The sequence below is a fragment of the Pseudophryne corroboree genome, chromosome 3, assembly GCF_028390025.1.
Source record: "Pseudophryne corroboree isolate aPseCor3 chromosome 3, aPseCor3.hap2, whole genome shotgun sequence".
NCBI classification, from domain to species: domain Eukaryota; kingdom Metazoa; phylum Chordata; class Amphibia; order Anura; family Myobatrachidae; genus Pseudophryne; species Pseudophryne corroboree.
Window position 1 is genome coordinate 385,335,624 of NC_086446.1, and position 22,788 is coordinate 385,358,411.

Here is a 22,788-nt window from a genome sequence, read left to right on the forward strand (position 1 = left end):
GTTTGGGGATGGTCTTTCAGACCTCGTTTCCACAGCTACGGCTGGGAAATCGACATTTTTGCCACAAGCTACCCCACAGCAAAAGAAAGCACCGTATTATCAAGTACAGTCCTTTCGGCCCCAAAAACACAAGAGGGCTCGAGGCGCGTCCTTTCTGCCGAGAGGCAAAGGTAGAGGGAAAAAGCTGCAGCATACAGCCAGTTCCCAAGAGCAAAAGTCCTCCCCCGCGTCCGGTAAGTCCACAGCATGACGCTGGGGCTTCACAGGCGGACCCGGGTACGGTGGGGGCCCGTCTCAGAAATTTCAGCACACAGTGGGCTCTCTCACAGGTGGATCCCTGGACCCTTCAAGTAGTATCTCGGGGGTACAGGCTGGAATTCGAGACGTCCCCTTCCCCCCGCCGTTTTCTAAAATCTGCCTTACCAGCAACTCCCTCTGCCAGGGAGGCAGTGTTGGTGGCTATCCAAAAACTGTATTCACAGCAAGTGATTGTCAAGGTACCCCTCCTTCAGCAAGGAAAGGGTTACTATTCCACAATGTTTGTGGTACCGAAACCGGACGGTTCGGTGAGACCCATCTTAAATTTAAAAGCCTTGAACACTTACATCAAAAGGTTCAAGTTCAAGATGGAATCGCTCAGGGCGGTTATTGCGAGCCTGGACGAGGGGGATTACATGGTCTCCCTGGACATCAAGGATGCGTACCTACATGTCCCCATTTACCCCCCTCACCAGGAGTACCTCAGATTTGTGGTACAGGACTGTCACTATCAGTTCCAGACGCTGCCGTTTGGGTTATCCACGGCACCGAGGGTCTTTACCAAGGTAATGGCCGAAATGATGATACTCCTTCGCAAGAAGGGAGTTTTAATTATCCCGTACTTGGACGATCTCCTGATAAAGGCGAGGTCCAAAGAACAGTTGGTAGTGGGGGTAGCACTTTCTCGGGAAGTGCTACAACAGCACGGCTGGATTCTCAGTATTCCAAAGTCACAGCTGGTCCCGACGACACGTCTTCTGTTCCTGGGAATGATTCTGGACACAGACCAGAAAAAAGTGTTTCTTCCAGTGGAAAAAGCCGAGGAGTTGTCATCTCTAGTCAGAGACCTCCTAAAACCGGGACAGGTGTCGGTACATCAATGCACACGTGTCCTGGGAAAAATGGTAGCTTCGTACGAAGCAATTCCATTTGGAAGGTTCCACGCAAGGACTTTCCAGTGGGACCTGTTGGACAAATGGTCCGGGTCCCATCTCCAGATGCAACAGCGGATAACCCTGTCGGCAAGGACCAGGGTGTCGCTGCTGTGGTGGCTGCAGAGGGCTCATCTACTAGAGGGCCGCAGATTCGGAATACAGGACTGGGTCCTGGTGACCACGGATGCCAGCCTTCGGGGCTGGGGGGCAGTCACACAGGGAAGAAATTTCCAAGGAATATTCTGGAGCTAAGGGCCATCTACAATGCCCTAAGCCAAGCAAGGCCCCTGCTTCAGAACCAGTCGGTACTGATCCAATCAGACAACATCACGGCGGTCGCCCATGTAAACAGACAGGGCGGCACAAGAAGCAGGAGGGCAATGGCAGAAGCCACAAGGATTCTCCGATGGGCGGAAAATCATGTGTTAGCACTGACAGCAGTGTTCATTCCGGGAGTGGACAACTGGGAAGCAGACTTCCTCAGCAGGCACGACCTCCACCCGGGAGAATGGGGACTTCATCCAGAAGTCTTCCAAATGCTGGTAAACCGGTGGGAAAGACCACAGGTGGACATGATGGCGTCCCGCCTCAACAAAAAGCTAAAAAGATATTGCGCCAGGTCAAGGGACCCTCAGGCGATCGCTGTGGACGCTCTAGTAACACCGTGGGTGTACCAGTCGGTTTATGTGTTTCCTCCTCTGCCTCTCATTCCCAAGGTACTGAGAATAATACGAAGGCGAGGAGTGAAAACTATACTCGTGGTTCCGGATTGGCCAAGAAGAGCTTGGTACCCGGAACTTCAAGAGATGCTTTCAGAGGACCCTTGGCCTCTGCCGCTCAGACAGGACCTGCTGCAGCAGGGGCCCTGTCTGTTCCAAGACTTACCGCGGCTGCGTTTGACGGCATGGCGGTTGAACACCGGATCCTGAAGGAAAAGGGTATTCCGGAGGAAGTCATTCCTACCCTGATCAAAGCCAGGAAGGATGTCACCGCAAACCATTATCACCGCATTTGGCGAAAATATGTTGCGTGGTGTGAGGCCAGGAAGGCCCCAACGGAGGAATTTCAACTGGGTCGATTCCTGCATTTCCTGCAAACAGGGGTGACGTTGGGCCTCAAATTGGGGTCTATTAAGGTCCAGATTTCGGCCCTGTCGATTTTCTTCCAGAAAGAACTGGCTTCTCTGCCTGAAGTTCAGACTTTTGTCAAGGGAGTTCTGCATATTCAGCCTCCTTTTGTGCCCCCAGTGGCACCTTGGGATCTCAATGTGGTTTTGGAGTTCCTGAAATCACATTGGTTTGAACCACTTAAGACTGTGGACTTGAAATATCTCACGTGGAAAGTGGTCATGCTGTTGGCCCTGGCTTCGGCCAGGCGTGTGTCAGAATTGGCGGCTTTGTCCTATAAAAGCCCTTATCTGATTTTCCATATGGATAGGGCAGAATTGAGGACTCGTCCTCAGTTCTCCCGAAGGTGGTATCAGCGTTTCACTTGAACCAGCCTATTGTCGTGTCTGCGGCTACTGGGAACTTGGAGGATTCCAAGTTACTGGACGAAGTCAGGGCCCTGAAAATTTATGTTTCCAGGACGGCTGGAGTCAGGAAAACTGACTCGCTGTTTATCCTGTATGCACCCAACAAACTGGGTGCTCCTGCTTCTAAGCAGACTATTGCGCGCTGGATTTGTAGCACTATTCAGCTGGCGCATTCTGCGGTAGGACTACCGCAGCCTAAATCTGTAAAAGCCCATTCCACAAGGAAGGTGGGCTCATCTTGGGCGGCTGCCCGAGGGGTCTCGGCTTTACAACTTTGCCGAGCTGCTACTTGGTCAGGGGCAAACACGTTTGCAAAATTCTACAAATTTGATACCCTGGCTGAGGAGGACCTGGAGTTCTCTCATTCGGTGTTGCAGAGTCGTCCGCACTCTCCCGCCCATTTGGGAGCTTTGGTATAATCCCCATGGTCCTTACGGAGTTCCCAGCATCCACTAGGACGTCAGAGAAAATAAGAATTTACTCACCGGTAATTCTATTTCTCGTAGTCCGTAGTGGATGCTGGGCGCCCATCCCAAGTGCGGATTGTCTGCAATACTTGTAAATAATTATTGTTACACAAATCGGGTTATTATTGCGAGCCATCTGTTCAGAGGCTCCTTTTGTTATCATACTGTTAACCGGGGTTCCTATCACGAGTTATACGGTGTGATTGGTGTGGCTGGTATGAGTCTTACCCGGGATTCAAAATCCTTCCTTATTGTGTCAGCTCTTCCGGGCACAGTGTCCTAACTGAGGCTTGGAGGAGGGTCATAGGGGGAGGAGCCAGTGCACACCAGATAGTCCTAATTCTTTCTTTAGATGTGCCCAGTCTCCTGCGGAGCCGTCTATTCCCCATGGTCCTTACGGAGTTCCCAGCATCCACTACGGACTATGAGAAATAGAATTACCGGTGAGTAAATTCTTATTTTTGGCTATAATTTCACTCATGGTAGGTGTCTCAGTTGACTTCCATGCTGAGGCTATGACGCATCTGCCTGCCAAAACCATATGAGTGAATAATTTATTCTGGTGATGAGACGCCTTAGGGACACCTACAGGAAGAAGAAAATATTTAGGACTAATGGGGATCTGGATACCTAGGACAGAGTTAGCCAGAGCACCACCTTCCTTCCAGAGGGGTGCTAGTTTCGAACAACTTTACCAGATATCTAGAAACGTTCTATCAGTCATATTGCACCACCCACGCAGAGAGGATATTTCATGGTGCATTTTGTTGAGCCAAGTAGGGGCGTAAACCATCTATAAAATAACTTGTATGCATTTTCTTTTATTCACACACAAATGGAGCTTGAAGCCATATTAGATATCTGTCCAGTCATCATTATCTAAGGTTTCCCCCAGATCTATCTCCCAAGCCCTTTCGTGGGAATCTCTATCCGTTGGGGGTGGGGGTTAAAGTAGATTGTATAGGGTGGAGATAAGTCCCTAGTGGATTTCCCCTGGAGGGCTAAGTCTTCTACACTGGTGGTAAACCTGTGATTAATACCGCTCTTATACCAATACTGCAGGTCGCAGCCGGGAGCCTGACACGAGTGCTACCCGGCTGTGACCCACGTCAGCCCCCTTTCCCACTGCAGTCACCAACCCGGCAGTCACCAACCCGGCATATTGCCGGGTTGGTGACGTTGCCAGTGACACGACGGGGGCATTGTTTCTTTTTTTAAATGGGGAGCTTCACTGTGGACAACCAAAAGGTCCAGGTGACATATACCCTGGATCCTGTAAATGAATATTGTTACAGTCATTAAGACAATAGATCTGTAGAGATCTCCCAGATTGCATTAATATCTCATGTTGTACCGTGTAAAGTGGCTAAACCCAACTAAACTAATGGGCGCGATCGGGAATAGTGCTGTTTGGGAACGCAAACAGATCCCTTTTCACACATTTCAGCTCGCCACCCCCGGCAGGTGCGAGCTGAAATGTAGACGCTGGCAGCCAATCGCGCCCGAAACTGAGCTACATTTGAATAACGCCATTAGGCGCCATCTAGTGGCGGCCAGGCAGAAATACATTTGAATCTAGCCCATAATATTCAATATCATTATTCTACTTTTGATACATCATTGCACTAGGTTGAGTATATAATCACTAACATTAAAACCTGTTCCATTAGAAGAGAACTAAATACACAGAGAGAAAATAAAACTCCACACTGAGAGGGACCTGGTTTTAATTAAATTAAAAAAGTATGCATGTTCTTTATGCACCCATGATTTTAAGGCAGAATTTATGGGTCTATTTATCAATACGTAGCAATACAAAATCTTTCTATCAGTGGACATTAATGTGACTTGTGCATGCGCAATGGACCTGCATAACTGCACTGGATACCTTGCAGCACAATTCTAAGGAGAGAGGATCCAGGCTCATCTTCTAATAACTAATGCAGTTAACATCTTGATTCTGGTACCAGTACATCTGTTTACTATTGTATATTATGCTCTGTACAAACTCATATTTTGAATCATTTACTTTGGTTAAAGTAAATCTGTTTTAAGAGTAATATACTATCCCTTATATTTTCTTTGTATCTAAATAACTTTGGAGGTGTATTGAAAGTCTATATTACCTAAAGGAGACTGGTCTCAAATAATCAACAGGGCAATTCCACGAAATTATGGAAAACATAAAGTCACCAAAGGTACAATATGGTGGCAGCGTTGCAGTGCTTTATTTTGCTATTAAAGGAAAATTATTTTTATTTGTGCTCTAGTACCGCATATTAGGGCTCTTTAAACTATCAGTATTCACTGAATAAAAACAATGGCCCTCATTCCGAGTTGTTCGCTTGTTATTTTCCTTCGCATCGGTGCGATTTTCCGCTAACTGCGCATGCGCAATGTTCGCACTGCGGCTGCGCCAAGTAAATTTGCTAAGAAGTTTGGTATTTTACTCACTGCATTACAAGGTTTTTTCTTCGTTCTGCTGATCGTAGTGTGATTGACAGGAAGTGGGTGTTTCTGGGCGAAAACTGGCCGTTTTATGGGAGTGTGTGAAAAAACGCTGCCGTTTCTGGGAAAAATGCGGGAGTGGCTGGAGAAACGGGGGAGTGGCTGGGCGAACGCTGGGTGTGTTTGTGACGTCAAACCAGGAACGACAAGCACTGAACTTGATCGCACTGGAAGAGTAAGTCTCGAGCTACTCAGAAACTGAAAAGAAAAATCTTTTCGCAATATTGCGAATACTTCGTTCGCAATTCTGCTAAGCTAAGATTCACTCCCAGAGGGTGGCGGCTTAGCGTGTGCACTGCTGCGAAAAGCAGCTAGCGAGCGAACAACTCGGAATGAGGGCCAATGAGCAGGCTTTTACACATTTGCATATAAAGCAATGAAAAATAAGAATTTACTCACCGGTAATTCTATTTCTCGTAGTCCGTAGTGGATGCTGGGGACTCCGTAAGGACCATGGGGAATAGCGGGCTCCGAAGGAGGCTGGGCACTCTAGAAAGATCTATGACTACCTGGTGTGCACTGGCTCCTCCCACTATGACCCTCCTCCAAGCCTCAGTTAGGACACCGTGCCCGGACGAGCAGACATAATAAGGAAGGATTTAGAATCCCGGGTAAGACTCTTACCAGCCACACCAATCACACCATACAACTCGTGATACTATATCCAGTTTGACAGTATGAAAACAACTGAGCCTCTCAACAGATGGCTCAACAATAACCCTTTAGTTAACAATAACTATTTACAAGTATTGCAGACAATCCGCACTTGGGATGGGCGCCCAGCATCCACTACGGACTACGAGAAATAGAATTACCGGTGAGTAAATTCTTATTTTCTCTGACGTCCTAGTGGATGCTGGGAACTCCGTAAGGACCATGGGGATTATACCAAAGCTCCCAAACGGGCGGGAGAGTGCGGATGACTCTGTAGCACCGAATGAGAGAACTCCAGGTCCTCCTCAGCCAGGGTATCAAATTTGTAGAATTTTGCAAATGTGTTTGCCCCTGACCAAGTAGCTGCTCGGCAAAGTTGTAAAGCCGAGACCCCTCGGGCAGCCGCCCAAGATGAGCCCACCTTCCTTGTGGAATGGGCATTTACAGATTTTGGCTGTGGTATGCCTGCCACAGAATGTGCAAGCTGAATTGTACTACAAATCCAGCGAGCAATAGACTGCTTAGAAGCAGGAGCACACAGCTTGTTGGGTGCATACAGGATAAACAGCGAGTCAGATTTTCTGACTCCAGCCGTCCTGGAAACATATATTTTCAGGGCCCTGACAACGTCTAGCAACTTGGAGTACTCCAAGTCACTAGTAGCCGCCGGCACCACAATAGGCTGGTTCAGGTGAAACGCTGACACCACCTTAGGGAGAAATTGGGGACGAGTCCTCAACTCTGCCCTATCCATATGGAAAATCAGATAAGGGCTTTTACATGATAAAGCCGCCAATTCTGACACTCGCCTGGCTGAAGCCAAGGCTAATAACATGACCACTTTCCACGTGAGATATTTCAGATCCACGGTTTTTAGTGGCTCAAACCAATGTGATTTTAAGAAACTCAACATCACGTTGAGATCCCAAGGTGCCACCGGAGGCACAAACGGGGGCTGAATATGCAGCACTCCTTTTACAGAAGTCTGAACTTCAGGTACTGAAGCTAGTTCTTTTTGAAAGAAAATCGACAGAGCCGAGATCTGTACTTTAATGGAGCCTAATTTTAGGCCCATATCCACTCCTGCTTGCAGGAAATGCAGAAATCGACCTAGTTGAAATTCCTCTGTTGGGGCCTTATTGGCCTCGCAACATGCAACATATTTTCGCCATATGCGGTGATAATGCGTTGCTGTAACATCTTTCCTGGCCTTAATAAGCGTAGGAATGACTTCTTCCGGAATACCCTTTTCCTTTAGGATCCGGTGTTCAACCGCCATGCCGTCAAACGCAGCCGCGGTAAGTCTTGGAACAGACAGGGCCCCTCTGTATCAGATCCTGTCTGAGCGGTAGAGGCCACGGGTCCTCTGAGAGCATCTCTTGAAGTTCCGGGTACCACGCTCGTCTTGGCCAATCCGGAACCACGAGAATTGTGTTTACTCCTCGCTTTCTTATTATTCTCAATACCTTTGGAATGAGAGGCAGAGGAGGGAACACATAAACCGACTGGTACACCCACGGTGTCACTAGAGCGTCCACAGCTATCGCCTGAGGGTCCCTTGACCTGGTGCAATATCTTTTTAACTTTTTGTTGAGACGGGACGCCATCATGTCCACCTGTGGTTTTTCCCAACGGTTTACCAGCATCTGGAAGACTTCTGGGTGAAGTCCCCACTCCCCCGGGTGGAGGTCGTGTCTGCTGAGGAAGTCTGCTTCCCAGTTGTCCACTCCCGGAATGAACACTGCTGATAGTGCTAGTACATGATTCTCCGCCCATCGGAGAATTTTTGTGGCTTCTGCCATCGCCATCCTGCTTCTTGTGCCGCCCTGTCGATTTACATGGGCGACTGCCGTGATGTTGTCTGACTGGATCAGCACCGGCTGGTGTAGGAGCAGGGCTTTTGCTCGACTTAGGGCATTGTAGATGGCCCTCAGTTCCAGAATATTTATGTGAAGGGAAGTCTCCTGACTCGACCATAGTCCTTGGAAGTTTCTTCCCTGTATGACTGCCCCCCAGCCTCGAAGGCTGCCATCCGTGGTCACCAGGACCCAGTCCTGTATTCCGAACCTGCGGCCCTCTAGAAGATGGGCACTCTGCAGCCACCACAGTAGAGACACCCTGGTTCTTGGAGACAGGGTTATTAAGCGATGCATCTGAAGATGCGATCCGGACCACTGGTCCAACAGGTCCCACTGAAAGATTCTGGTATGGAACCTGCCGAAGGGAATTGCTTCGTAAGAAGCCACCATCTTTCCCAGGACCCGTGTGCAGCGATGCACTGATACCTGTTTTGGTTTCAGGAGGTCTCTGACTAGAGATGACAACTCCCTGGCTTTCTCCTCCGGGAGAAACACTTTCTTCTGGACTGTATCCAGAATCATACCCAGGAACAGTAGCCGTGTCGTCGGAACCAGCTGTGACTTTGGGATATTCAGAATCCAGCCGTGCTGGTGCAGCACCTCCTGAGATAGTGCTACTCCCACCAACAACTGTTCCTTGGACCTCGCTTTTATTAGGAGATCGTCCAAGTACGGGATAATTAAAACTCCCTTTCTTCGAAGGAGTATCATCATTCTCCCCTCCAATCTGTCCTCAACTCTGCAGCTAGGCTCATCTTCCTCTCCCGCCGCACCACTTCTGCCACTCCCCTTCAACAAAATCTACACTGGCTCCCATTCCCCTACAGAATCCTCTTCAAACTCCTCACCCTCACATACAAGGCCATCTCTAATTCCACTGCTCCCTACATCTCCAACCTCCTCTCCCTTCATACTCCCTCCCGCCCACTACGGTCGGCTGATGACCGTCGCCTCTCCTCTGCCTTGGTCACTGCTTCCCATGCACGAGTTCAGGATTTTGCCCGTGCTGCACCCCTTCATTGGAATGCGCTCCCCCGCTCCATTAGACTCTCCCCGACCTTGCAAAGCTTCAAACGGGCATTGAAAACCCACCTATTCATCAAAGCGTACCCCTCCAATGCATAACCTAGTCCTTAGGTTGCTCCTCCATCCCCCTGCCCCATGCCTTGGACATCTCTGCTTTGCTCGCATACCACCATCAGGCTTACCTGCTTGCACCTCATGTCATCTGTCTGTCGCCCCTCCCCACTAGATTGTTAGCTCTTCAGAGCAGGGCCCTCTTTCCTCTTGTCTAAACCCTCTTCTTGACACATTTCACTCAGCGACCATCTTTACCTGCTTTCTCTCCTGCTGGTAAAGGCTCATCTCTATCTATGGCCGCCAGCCCCAAGTAGTACAATGATTACTCCTTCGCTACTTACATCTAAGCTGTATTATGTTTTGAGAATTGTGTTGCTCTTTGTTACCTGCACTCCATTTTTGTTATTTATTGTTATGCTAAGTTTTGTCTCCCTGTACTGTCCTTTGTACGGCGCTGCGAAACACTTGTGGCGCCCTATAAATAAAATGTAATAATAAAAATAATAATAATTTCCGCCATAACCTTGGTAAATACCCTCGGTGCCGTGGACAGTCCAAACGGCAGCGTCTGGAATTGGTAATGGCAATCCTGTACCACAAATCTGAGGTACTCCTGGTGAGGATGGTAAATTGGGACATGCAAGTAAGCATCCTTGATGTCCAGGGATACCATGTAATCCCCCTCGTCCAGGCTTGCAATAACCGCCCTGAGCGATTCCATCTTGAACTTGAATTTCTTTATGTACGTGTTCAAGGATTTCAAATTTAGAATGGGTCTCACCGAACCGTCTGGTTTCGGTACCACAAATAGTGTGGAATAATAACCCCGGCCTTGTTGAAGTAGGGGTACCTTGATTATCACCTGCTGGGAATACAGCTTGTGAATTGCCGCTAGCACCGCCTCCCTGTCTGAGGGAGCAATCGGCAAGGCAGATTTTAGGAACCGGTGGGGTGGGGACGCCTCGAACTCCAGCTTGTACCCCTGAGATACTATTTGCAGGATCCAGGGATCCACCTGTGAGCGAACCCACTGATCGCTGAAATTTTTGAGGCGACCCCCCACCGTACCTGGCTCCGCCTGTGGAGCCCCACCGTCATGCGGCGGACTTGGAAGAAGAAGCGGGGGAGGATTTTTGCTCCTGGGAACCTGCTGTTTGTTGCAGCCTTTTTCCCCTACCTCTGCCTCTGGACAGAAAGGACCCGCCTTTTCCACGCCTGTTTTTCTGGGTCCGAAAGGACTGAACCTGATAAAACGGCGCCTTCTTAGGCTGTGAGGGGACATGGGGTAAAAATGCTGACTTCCCAGACGTTGCTGTGGAAACTAGGTCCGAGAGACCATCCCCAAATAATTCCTCACCCTTATATGGTAACACTTCCATGTGCTTTTTTGAATTTGCATCTCCTGTCCACTGGCGAGTCCATAAGCCTCTCCTAGCAGAAATAGACAATGCACTTACTTTAGATGCCAGTCGGCAGATTTCCCTCTGTGCATCTCTCATATATAAGACTGAGTCTTTTATATGGTCTATGGTTAACAGGATCGTGTCTCTGTCTAACGTGTCAATATTTTCTGACAGTTTATCTGACCACGCAGCGGCAGCACTGCACATCCAAGCTGACGCAATAGCTGGTCTAAGTATAATGCCTGTGTGTGTGTATACAGACTTCAGGATCGCCTCCTGCTTTCTATCAGCAGGTTCCTTGAGGGCGGCCGTATCCGGGGACGGTAGTGCCACCTTTTTAGACAAACGTGTGAGCGCTTTATCCACTCTAGGGGGTGTTTCCCAACGTGACCTATCCTCTGGCGGGAAAGGGAACGCCATTAGTACCTTCTTAGGAATTACCAATTTTTTATCAGGGAAGGCCCACGCTTCTTCACACACTTCATTCAATTCATCTGATGGGGGAAAAACTACGGGTAGTTTTTCTCTCCAAACATAATACCCTTTTTAGTGGTACCTGTAGTTATATCAGAAATGTGTAACACCTCTTTCATTGCCTCAATCATGCAGTGAATGGCCTTAGTGGGCATCAAGTTAGACTCATCGTCGTCGACACTGGTGTCAGTATCAGTGTCGACATCTGGGTCTGCTTGTGGTAGCGGGCGTTTCAGAGCCCCTGACGACCCATGCGACGCCTGGGCAGGCACGAGCTGAGAAGTCGGCTGTCCCACATTTGGCATGTCGTCGATTTTCTTATATAAGGAGTCTATACGTGCACTCATTACTTTCCATAAGCCCATCCACTCAGGTGTCTGCCCCGCAGGGGGTGACATCCCTTCTAAAGGCATCTGCTCCGCCTCCACATCATTATCCTCATCAAACATGTCGACACAGCCGTACCGACACACCGCACACACACAAGGAATGCTCCGAATGAGGACAGGACCCACAAAAGCCCTTTGGGGGGACAGAGTGAGAGTATGCCAGCACACACCAGAGCGCTATATATTGCAGGGACTAACTGAGTTATGTCCCCTATAACTGCTTTTTATATTATATATATATTGCGCCTAAATTTAGTGCCCCCCCTCTCTGTTTTTACCCTGTTCTGAAGTGTAGACTGCAGGGGAGAGCCAGGGAGCTTCCTTCCAGCGGATCTGTGAAGGAGAAATGGCGCCAGTGTGTCTGAGGGAGATAGCTCCGCCCCTTTTCCGCGGCCTATTCTCCCGCTTTTTTCTGGATTCTGGCAGGGGTATTTACCACATATATAGCCTCTGGGGCTATATATTGTGGTATTTTTGCCAGCCAAGGTGTTTTTATTGCAGCTCAGGGCGCCCCCCCCAAGCGCCCTGCACCCTCAGTGACCGGAGTGTGAAGTGTGCATGAGGAGCAATGGCGCACAGCTGCAGTGCTGTGCGCTACCTTGGTGAAGACCGATGTCTTCTGCCGCCGTTTTTCCGGACCTCTTCTTGCTTCTGGCTCTGTAAGGGGGACGGCGGCGCGGCTCCGGGACCGAACACCAAGGACTGGGCCTGCGGTCGATCCCTCTGGAGCTAATGGTGTCCAGTAGCCTAAGAAGCCCAATCCGGCTGCAAGCAGGCGAGTTCGCTTCTTCTCCCCTTAGTCCCTTTCTTTCTAAGGGCTCAGGAGAGCCCCTAGTGTGCATCCAACCTCGGCCGGGCACGAAATCTAACTGAGGCTTGGAGGAGGGTCATAGTGGGAGGAGCCAGTGCACACCAGGTAGTCATAAATCTTTCTAGAGTGCCCAGCCTCCTTCGGAGCCCGCTATTCCCCATGGTCCTTACGGAGTGCCCAGCATCCACTAGGACATTAGAGAAATATAGGCGTTTAATTAAATTATCACATAATATCTCAATATCAGGGTTAATATAAATGGAAATAAGGCAAATTAACGACCATAAATAATTCTCTCTCCATGATATGGTTAAATTAAAACGTACAACAATAGCTCCTCTACCTTTTTCAAACTCTCCCAATCTATGTTCCCCCGTATGTATTCACATTTCTGCAATTTCCCACCTCATGCTTCACTTGGGCAGGTAGGCGTTCTTGTGTGCATCTAAAGATACTCCAGCATTGCACATAGGCCCTCATTCCGAGTTGTTCGCTCGCAAGGCGAATGTAGCAGAGTTACACACGCTAAGCCGCCGCCTACTGGGAGTGAATCTTAGCTTATTAAAATTGCGACCGACGTAGGCGCAATATTGCGATTACAAACGAGTTAGCAGTTTCAGAGTAGCTTCAGACTTACTCTGCCTGTGCGATCAGTTCAGTGCTTTTCGTTCCTGGTTGACGTCACAAACACACCCAGCGTTCGCCCAGGCACTCCCACCGTTTCTCCGGCCACTCCTGCGTTTTTTCCGGAAACGGTAGCGTTTTCAGCCACACGCCCCTGAAACGCCGTGTTTCCGCCCAGTAACACCCATTTCCTGTCAATCACATTACGTTCGCCGGAGCGAAGAAAAAGCCGTGAGTAAAAATACTTTCTTCATAGTAAAGTTACTTGGCGCAGTCGCAGTGCGAATATTGCGCATGCGTACTAAGCGGATTTTCACTGCGATGCGATGAAAAATACCGAGCGAACAACTCGGAATGAGGGCCATGGTGTAGTGGACTTGGCATCCAGAACTTCAAGAGATATTATATGGCTACGCAACTAGCTCAGTGTGTATTACGGTGCAACCCTGGATCGAAAAAGGTTTGGTCTGATATTGAAGCAAATGGACTAGGGTTGTCCACTGTCTCGTCTCTTCTCGGGCACCCTTGACCACACCATCCTCGACTCATTTCTTCTCATCAAAAAGTATCCCACTTGTTAACAGTCTGGGATTTCGCTAGTTGGAAATATTTGCTATCTCCGAACTCTTCCCCAATAATCTCGATTTCCCTGTGGATGTCCAGAACTCACTCACTCATTGGAAGGCAGGCAATTTCAGATACTTGAATGACATTACATGGGATAACAATTTTCCTTCATTTTCTGAAATTCAGTCTGAGCTAGCCATAGCCTATAGGTACTTTTACCAATTCCTCCAGCTTAGACACTATCACTCTAAAGTTAAACAACATCTTTCTCATAGGCTTCTTATGACATTTGAAGCCTTTTGCTTGAGACGATCCTCGACAAAAGTTAAAATTTTCCTCCTATATTCCTCTCTGATTGAAGAGTCATCTTCCTCGCGTAACACTCCTGAGGTTGCTTGGGAAACTGATTTGGGTGTTGCACTGGATGAGGATGACTTATCAGAGATCTTGGAAAATGCGGACTTCAGTTCAGTTTGCGTTAAAATAAAGGAGAACATTTATAAATTATTGTATAGGTGGTACTACGTACCTCCCCAGATACATTGAACAGATGCTGGAGAAGCTATACCTCTGAAGGCACCATTTGGTGGTCATGCCCAAAAATGTCAAATCTTTGATGGGAGGTCACTGACCTCATTTCCCATGTCCTCAAGAACCCCATCAAGTGTGAATCAAAGTTTGTCCTACTACCTCTGGTACTTCCTATGACAACAAGACATCAAAATAAGGAGAGTTATGGTAGACTTACCGTTGTTAACTCTCTTTCTGCGAGGTACAATGGGTTCCACAGGGAAAACATTGGGGTGTAGAGTGGATCTTGATACAGAGGCACCAACAGGCTAAAGCTTTAGCTGTCCCAGGATGCACTGGGGCCTCCTCTATAACCCCGCTTATCTGACCTCCTGATAGAGGCAGTCCTCTCCACATAGATACAGAGAGCCCTTACCACATCCAAAGAATGTTCTTTGGAAGAAAAGTCCGAAGAGATAAAGGCCGGGACCACAATCTCTTGGTTAAGATGAAAAGATGACACCACCTTAGAACCGACTGGTCTTAGTGAAATATCAGAAAGGGTAAACGACAGGACAAAGTGCCTAAGTCTGACACCCATCTTGCAGAGGCAATAGTCAGCAAGAACAGGACCATGGCCGTGACCATTTAAGGTTCACTGATTCAAGAGGTTCAAATGGAGACTCTTGCAGGGCATCCAGTACAACAGACAGATCCCATAGATCCACAGGAGGAACAAAGGGAGGCTGAATCCGTAGGACACCCTCAGTGAAAGTATGAATGTCAGGTATAGACACAATTTTTCTCTGAAACCATACCGACAAGGCAGATATGTGAACCTTGAGGGAGGCCAGACGAAGGCCCAAGTCCAGGCCTCTTTGCAGAAAAGCCAGAATTCTGGAAGTTCTGAATCTATTAGCATTGTAATTCTTATCAGTACACCACGTGAAGTAAGAATTTCAAACCCTGTAATAAATCTGGGCAGAGGCCAGTTTGCGGCCTTCAACATACAGTAGTTTGAATAACCGCCTCGGAAAATCCTTTGGCCCTCAGGAGTGATGCTTCAAGAGCCACACCGTCAAAGCCAGGTCTGGGTACAGATAAGGGCCCTGTACGAGGAGGTCTGGTCGCTGAGGAAGTAGAAGGGGATGCCCTGTTGACAGACCCTGCAGGTCTGAGAACCAATGCCGTCTGGGCCATGCTGGAGCGACTAGAAGTAGCATTCCTCCTTCTTGCTTGAACTGGGCAGGAGTGACACTGGAGGGAACACGTAGGGCAGCCATGAGTTCTACGTCCGGTAGACCCCACCTATCCACTAGGAGTTGAAAGACTTCTGGATGAAGACTCCACTATCCAGCGTTCACGTCCTGGTGACTGATTAAGTCCACTTCCCAGTTTAGGACGCCCGGAATGAACACTGCCGATATGACTGGCAGATGGCGTTCTGCCGAACAAAGGATTTTTGACACTTCCATCATTGCCGCCTTGATGGTTTATGTATGCCACGGTGGTGGCATTGTCTGATCGTACTTGAACAGGCCTGTTCCGTACCAGAGGCAGGGCAAGAGATGTAATGAACACTGCCTTCAGCTCCAGAATGTTTATTGGAAGGAGTGATTCCTCCTTGGTCCAACAACCCTGAAAAGAGTGTTGCTCCAACACCGTTCCCAATCCCCTCAAACTGGCGTCCGTTGTCAGCAGGACCCAGTTGGGGATCCAGAAGGGACAGCCCCTGCTCAATTGCTGGTCTTGGAGCCACCAGGTCAGCGACAGACGAACCTCCGGAGTTAAAGAAATCATGTGAGATCTGATCCACTGAGGTAGGCCATCCCACTTGGAAAGGATAAACTGTTGTAGAGGGCGGGAATTTAATTGAGCATACTCAACCATGTCGAGGCCGACACCATCAGGTCAAGTACTTACATTGCCGAGTGTATCAACACTCTGGGGCGACGAAGGAAGTATCTTATCCTGTCCTGAAGCTTGAGGACTTTGTCTGGAGACAGAAACAGTCTTTGACTGTGTGTGTCCAAGAGTGCCCCAGCGAAGACTTCTTCCAACTGATTAGTCACCCATGGGCTTGCAGGAAGGTGACCGTCAGTTGCAGATGACTGAGGAGGACTTCGTGGGAATTTGCCAAAATCAGCAGGTCGTCCAAGTATGGCAGGATTCTGACTCCCTGGCGATGGAGATGGGCCATGACCTTTGTGAAGATCAGAGGTGCCGTAGCCAGTCCAAATGGCAGAACCTGGAATTGGTAGTGAGAGTTGCCAATAGCAAACTACAGGAATTGTTGATGCGACATGGCAATAGGAATATGCAGATATGCATCCTGTATATCCAGGGATAACATATAGTCTCCGGGTTCCATATCCAGCAGAATTGAGCGCAACGTTTCCATATGACATCTGGACACTCTCACAAACCTGTTCAGAGATTTGAGGTTGAGTATTGGCCGGAAGGACCCATTGGGTTTCGGCACCAGAAACAGTGTTGTGTAGTAATCTCTGCCTCTCTGGGACTGAGGTACCGGCACAAACACTCCTGTACTCAGGAGAGAACTCACAACCGTTTGCAGAGCTTGCACCTTCAACGGATCCGAAGGGAGAGCCGTGGTGCAGAACTGGCGAGGGAGACGTCTCTTGAAGGAGACAGCATACCCGTGAGAGACAACTTCCAGTACCCATGCATCTGAAGTGGTCTTTAACCAGACCTGGATGAACTGTAGAAGTCGGCCTCCCACCCTGGGGTCCCCAGGGGGAGGCCCGTCTCGTCATGCAGCATGCTTGTCATGTTTTGAAGCAGGCTGACGGGCTGCCCAGGATTGTTTCGCCTTGGGCTTGGTGGTTTTGGTAGCACGAGATTGTCTCGGGTATGCCTGACCCTTTGCTTTCTCTTGAGGCCGAAAGGAACAAAAGGTGGTACCTTTTGCCTTCTGTGCAGAAGGATTAGTAGTTGGGAGAAAAGCAGTCTTAGCGGTTGCTAATTCAGACACAATTTTATTTAGGTCTTCCCCGAACAAAATGTCCCCAGTGAAGGGGAGTACCTCCAAGGTCTTTATGGAGTCTAGGTCCACTTTCCACGACCTCAACCACAGAATGCATCGAGCCAGGACAGACGTGGTCGACGCCTTGACTGACAATACTCCCGCCTCTGAGGACGCCTTCTGAATGTAATAGGCGGCAGTGGTAATGTGAAACAGGTATTCTCTGGCATTGTCAGAAATATCCTCGGGCAGCTCTTCCTTTAACGCCTGAACCCACGCCTCAATACCTTTTGCAGCTCAGAAGGCAGCTACAGTGGGTCTATGAATAGCCCCTGTAAGGGAGTATATAGATTTCAGGCATCCCTCCACATGCTTATCTGTCGGTTCCTTCAGTGAGGTGACAGTGGTGACAGGCAGAGTGGACGACACCACAAGACGGGTGACATGAGAATCCACCGGCGGTGGAGTCCCCCATTTGTTACACAACTCTGCAGGGAGAGGATAGCGAGCCAAGGCCCGTTTAGGCAAAGGGAATTTCTTCCCTGGATTAGACCAGGGTTCCGGACTGATGTCCACGAGATGGTCAGAATGGGGTTATACAGTTTTAACCACCTTCTGCTGTTTAAACGTATCAGTTTTCTTTGCCACAGTAGTGGAATCCTCATCATCAGTGATTTGTAGGATATGCTTAAGAGCAAGCACTAAGGCAGGGACATCAATTTGCAAGGGGGAATCCTCATCAGTAACACAGGATTCAGTGTCTGACAGGACTGTATGCTTCCCCTCCTCTTCAGATGAGACATCAGAGAGATTTGTGGATTGTGAGGAGGAAGCAGCCCGCTTATAGGACCCAGGGAAACGGGAATGACCTGGGGTAGATCTCTGTCTAACCAGAGTCCGATTTAATTGCTGCATTTGGGTAGACAATTTTTCTGCCCAAGGCGGATTAACCATAGGGACAATTTGTGGTGGTATTGGCACCGGTGGTGCCATATGGGGGCGTAGGCATTCCACCAGAGTACCAAGCAGGATGGTGAACGCAGCCCAGGGTGGCTCCTGTGTAGATACAGGAGCTGTGGACTGATTGGGAAGTGCATGACAAGTAATACACAGACCATCACACAACACTTCCCCCTCTGGTAAATACTTGATGCAGGAGCTTCCACTGATTTACTGCTCTTTCTGTTAGACATTATGGGGGGGAATTCAAATGTTTGAAAAGTCAGTTTGGTGTCTGTTTTTTTCCTGTCTATTAGACAGGAAAAAAACAGACGCCCAACTGACTTTTCAAACAATTGATTATCCCCCTATGAGATAAATGCAACAACAGGGCTATTATAGTACGATGAAGTCAGACAAAAAACAATACCGGCAGATAAAAACCTGGTATTATGTGACTGTAACACAGTAGAATATACTCATTTGATAAATACTGTGTAATACTATATTATAGGACCCAAATGCACCTAGCCCAGGGTACAGGTCAAGCGCCGCCTCCCCTATTCTGGACTTCCACCACAGGTACTGTGATACTTATTAAATGGGGTGTTAGTACACCCGACCTGTGCTCCATTGCCCTGGTGGTCTAGTGGGGTCCCTGCTCAGTGACAGTGTCCATGCAAGCGCCACGACCCATCTTCCTAGGCCCTAGGTTGCGCACGGAATGCGATTTAATGGCGGATCCCGCCTGGGGGACCCTCATGCCTCCACCCCGTAGCAGCCACGTGAACCAATTTACTGACTTTCTCTTACTAGGTGACCGGCCATGAAAACAGCCCATCCTGGTGAAGAACTGGAAGCAGTGTGATGGAGTAATGCTATCATACTGCTACCTGGTTCAGGTCCTCAGCACTCACTGCCTAAGCGCATCCAGCACATGCGTCACCGGGGGCCGACAGAGAGGTATCAGTAGCCCATAGGACGAAAATGGATGGATCGCGGCAGATATCGCAGATAGCTGCTGTGATCCATCCATAGTATATCGGGGGGAGTCTTAATATTTGTGGATATCTCCCCCCATCCCCCCTTAAAACGTTTGTTTTCTGGGAATATCTTGCAATTTTTATTGATTGATAGGCACCAGGTGAACAGTCCCATTCTTTTTTTGTCTTGTGTATAGAATAGCCATATATAAGGGTGCCTAAATATTATAAAAGAGTAGGGGAACATGTATCGTTCCTATGTCAGAGAGCATGTAGAGAGATAGTGACACTCGAGTACAGATCTGATGCTGGAAGATCAGGAGAGTTGCTAATGAGAACAATATAGAGATTGAGAGTAAGGGGTCAATGCAATTAGCTGCAGGGAGGGGCGAGTTACCATTACAACTGCGTAGAATCGCCATCAACGGTAACTGAATTGGCCTCCCTTGTGGCCTGATCACACCCCGGACTCGCAATTTATGTGAATAAAAAGCCACAATTTCGGAGCTACCATAAGTGCAGCATATAGCCGTTCTTACCTGCGGGTAATTGAATCGATGCCTAAGAGTGACTATCTCCAAGATGTGGAGTGTCCTGTATTGTGCAATATTTGTGGTCCACTATCACTTATTTATCTGTAATTACTGAACAAGTGCTGTTCAATAAAGACGGAGACTTTATCAAGAGATGGTCTGGTGCCCATTATTTAACAACTGTGATGTGAACTGTACCTTTTGTCTGTGTAATCAGCAAACAGACTTACTTTGAAAGTACATGGGTTCATTCTTTACCACCTAAAAAACTCATATATAGGGGAGAATAAGCTAGCTGTAGGGAAACAGGCAGACACAAGTGTAATATACACCAACATCACACACATCAGTGAGAATGGGGCAACATAAGGCTTAAGGCAAAGAATTCCCCTTACAGTAAGATCTTACCTTGAAACACAGCAGAGCAGATGCTTTCATTAGTTCCAAAAATCAACCAATGGCTAGCTGTTTTTGCTGGCGGCTGCTGTAAGCCAGTGGCATTGGAAGTCCGTGGTAGCAGTGAAGCTGTGAGCTGCTCCAGCAAGGATTCACATCGACGGATAAAGTAAAAGTTTTCATCACATTGGTAGGTGGAGATAGCAGTGGATGTGCTGTTGGTAGCAGATGGGACCAACAGGCAGCGAAGAGTACCCAGGTTGAAGAGCCGCCGACGGGAGACCCAAAGCCATTGCTGTGCTGGCGAGCTGGAGTTACATTGATGGTTCAAGCGAACAACGGAATCCTCTGCCTCCAAGCATCCTTCAACATCAGGACTGTACACCAAAAAAGAGACTGGGTCTAGAAGAGATAGAAACAGAAGACATAATTAGGTATGCGTTTATTATGTTGATAAAGTCCTTTCTCGGGAAGGTTTCCCCCGATTGAAGTCTATGATATTTGAGTCTATGATATTTCTTTAAAAAAAACAAACAGTATTTAGTAAGGAGTCATCCTAGATCATAAATTTATATATGTGTCCTAAAAGGTGCCAATCCAATACAACATACAGCAATTCTGCATAAACTTTTGCTACACGTTTCTCGGGACCGCTTACCGGTTCTTCAGACTGTTTATTCCTAAAATGTTTCAGATGACTGAAAATAACAAACTTTATTAGGAGATCAAATATGTCTATCGTGGGGTTCCCGCTATTTTCCATTTACCAGCACTGGGCTGAAACAGCTGAAAGGATAATGGTGGTCATTCCGAGTTGATCGCTCGTCATTTTTTTTTCGCAACAGAGCGATTAGTCGCTAATGCGCATGCGCAATGTCCGCAGTGCGACTGCGCCAAGTAAATTTGCTATTAAGTTAGGTATTTTACTCACGGCATTACGAGGTTTTTTCTTCGTTCTGGTGATCGTAGTGTGATTGACAAGAAGTGGGTGTTTCTGGGCGGAAACTGGCCGTTTTATGGGTGTGTGCGAAAAGACGCTGCCGTTTCTGGGAAAAACGTGGGAGTGGCTGGAGAAACGGGGGAGTGTTTGGGTGAACGCTGGGTGTGTTTGTGACGTCAAACCAGGAACAAAACTGACTGAACTGGTCGCAGTGGCAGAGTAAGTCCCGAGCTACTCAGAAACTGCTAAGAACTGTCTATTCGCAAATCTGCGAATCTTTCGTTCGCAAATCTACTATGCTAAGATTCACTCCCAGTAGGCGGCGGCTTAGCGTGTGCAAAGCTGCTAAAAGCAGCTTGCGAGCGAACAACTCGGAATGAGGGCCAATGCTTTAGCAGGGAGATACAGTGTGGGGTCCCCGTGCCATAATGTTAACCAGCCCCAAACGGGTCTGCCTGGGTTGTAATCCTTTAAAAACTCAAGTCCCCTTCCCTCCCAAAAAACAAACAAAAAACAAATGGGGTTCAGGGCTATTCCTCGCAAACTTGAAGGGTTAATGGTAAATAGTTTAATAATATTGTTCTTTACAGGAGGCCTGTAAGTCCCAGCAAGCCTACCACAGGTGCCAGCAACCCTGTACATTAAGAGCCCCGCTGGCGCTTGTAAAAAAATAAAATAAAGACACACACACCCAAAGGTTATATATATTATTAAATAACTACTCCCCACACAGCCTTCGTTTTCCAATTTAATATTCACAAAATACTGGGATGACGTCCTCTTCAATCCGTGTAGGCATCCACAGATCTTGGCAAAACAAACAAAAACAAGACAAACTGTCCCTATGCAGGTGGCATGTGGAAGGGCTACCTTAACAGCACTGTAGGCCCTGGGCACAGAAATACATTGGGGTCTCAGTCATTCATGGGAACCAATTTAAAAAAAATCATAAGAAGCCCCTTCTGCAGTCCTGCACCGCCTCTTCACATGCTTTCATACAGTGAAAGGCTATCTTCTGATTTGTGATTAGCTCCAGCCATACGTACACCAATCAGCATGCTGACAGCCATTTACTATCTGACTGCAGGCTGGGAGACAGGTAGAGGAGAATGCTGCCTCACCACTCTGATTGTATGACTACCACCCACTGCTACTAGAAGGCCCTGGCATGTGGTGTTTGTACTACACACCTCGACTTACTTCTCCGTTAGTTATCGAGTCCCTAGCGCAAACAATCTGCTTATCCTCTGCGTTCCCTGGCCTTTCAGTCTGTGACACCTCCCATACACTTTGTCTCTTTGCATATTATGCACTCTTATTTATAACTAACCCAGAGAACTCGTTGATTTCTCTCCATTGTATTTTGGACATTTACAGTGCAGCTAGATTTTATATACTTAACACTACCAAAAATGAAGATCTCTCTATTAATATTTCCCCTCTAACTCTTCAATCTCTGAAGAATCGTTTCCCTTTCACCTGGAAGGACTCTTCCTTATCATATCTGGGAATTCACATCCCTTCAAATATTCAAAGCATCCATGATGTTAATTACGTCCCTCATAAGACTTCAACAGCCACTGCTTGGATGAATCATGAGGTCTCTTGGTTGGGCCGCCTGGCGGCATTTAAGATGACGTTATACTCAAAGCTGATGTGCTTATCTCCCACAAATCCCCTATGTAATCATCCGCAAATGTTAGGAACTCTAGCCTAATTGCATGACACCACTAGATCAGGTGAGAGGGGTTTCCACCAATAACAGCCCCCGCTCTTCCCTTAGTGCACTCCACCAGCACACTGATACTTAGGTTGCCACCTGGACTTATACCTCTAGCAGTAGGGGCTCATGCAATAGACTAGAGACCATGGGATATTGAGCTGGAGGAATAACTGAGAGTGGGTATGGATGCCACAGCAACACAGAAGCAGTGGGTC

At 48.0% G+C, this 22,788-nt stretch overlaps 1 protein-coding gene across 1 annotated transcript in view; it reads right to left on the minus strand.

The window, feature by feature from the left end:
* MRC2 (mannose receptor C type 2) overlaps positions 1–22,788 on the minus strand; it is a 174,470-nt gene that overhangs the window by 86,960 nt on the left and 64,722 nt on the right. Inside the window, exon 2 of the mRNA XM_063960019.1 lies at positions 19,923–20,312. Within this exon, the coding sequence (XP_063816089.1) occupies positions 19,923–20,312 (390 nt within the window). The remainder of the gene's footprint in view (positions 1–19,922; positions 20,313–22,788) is intronic.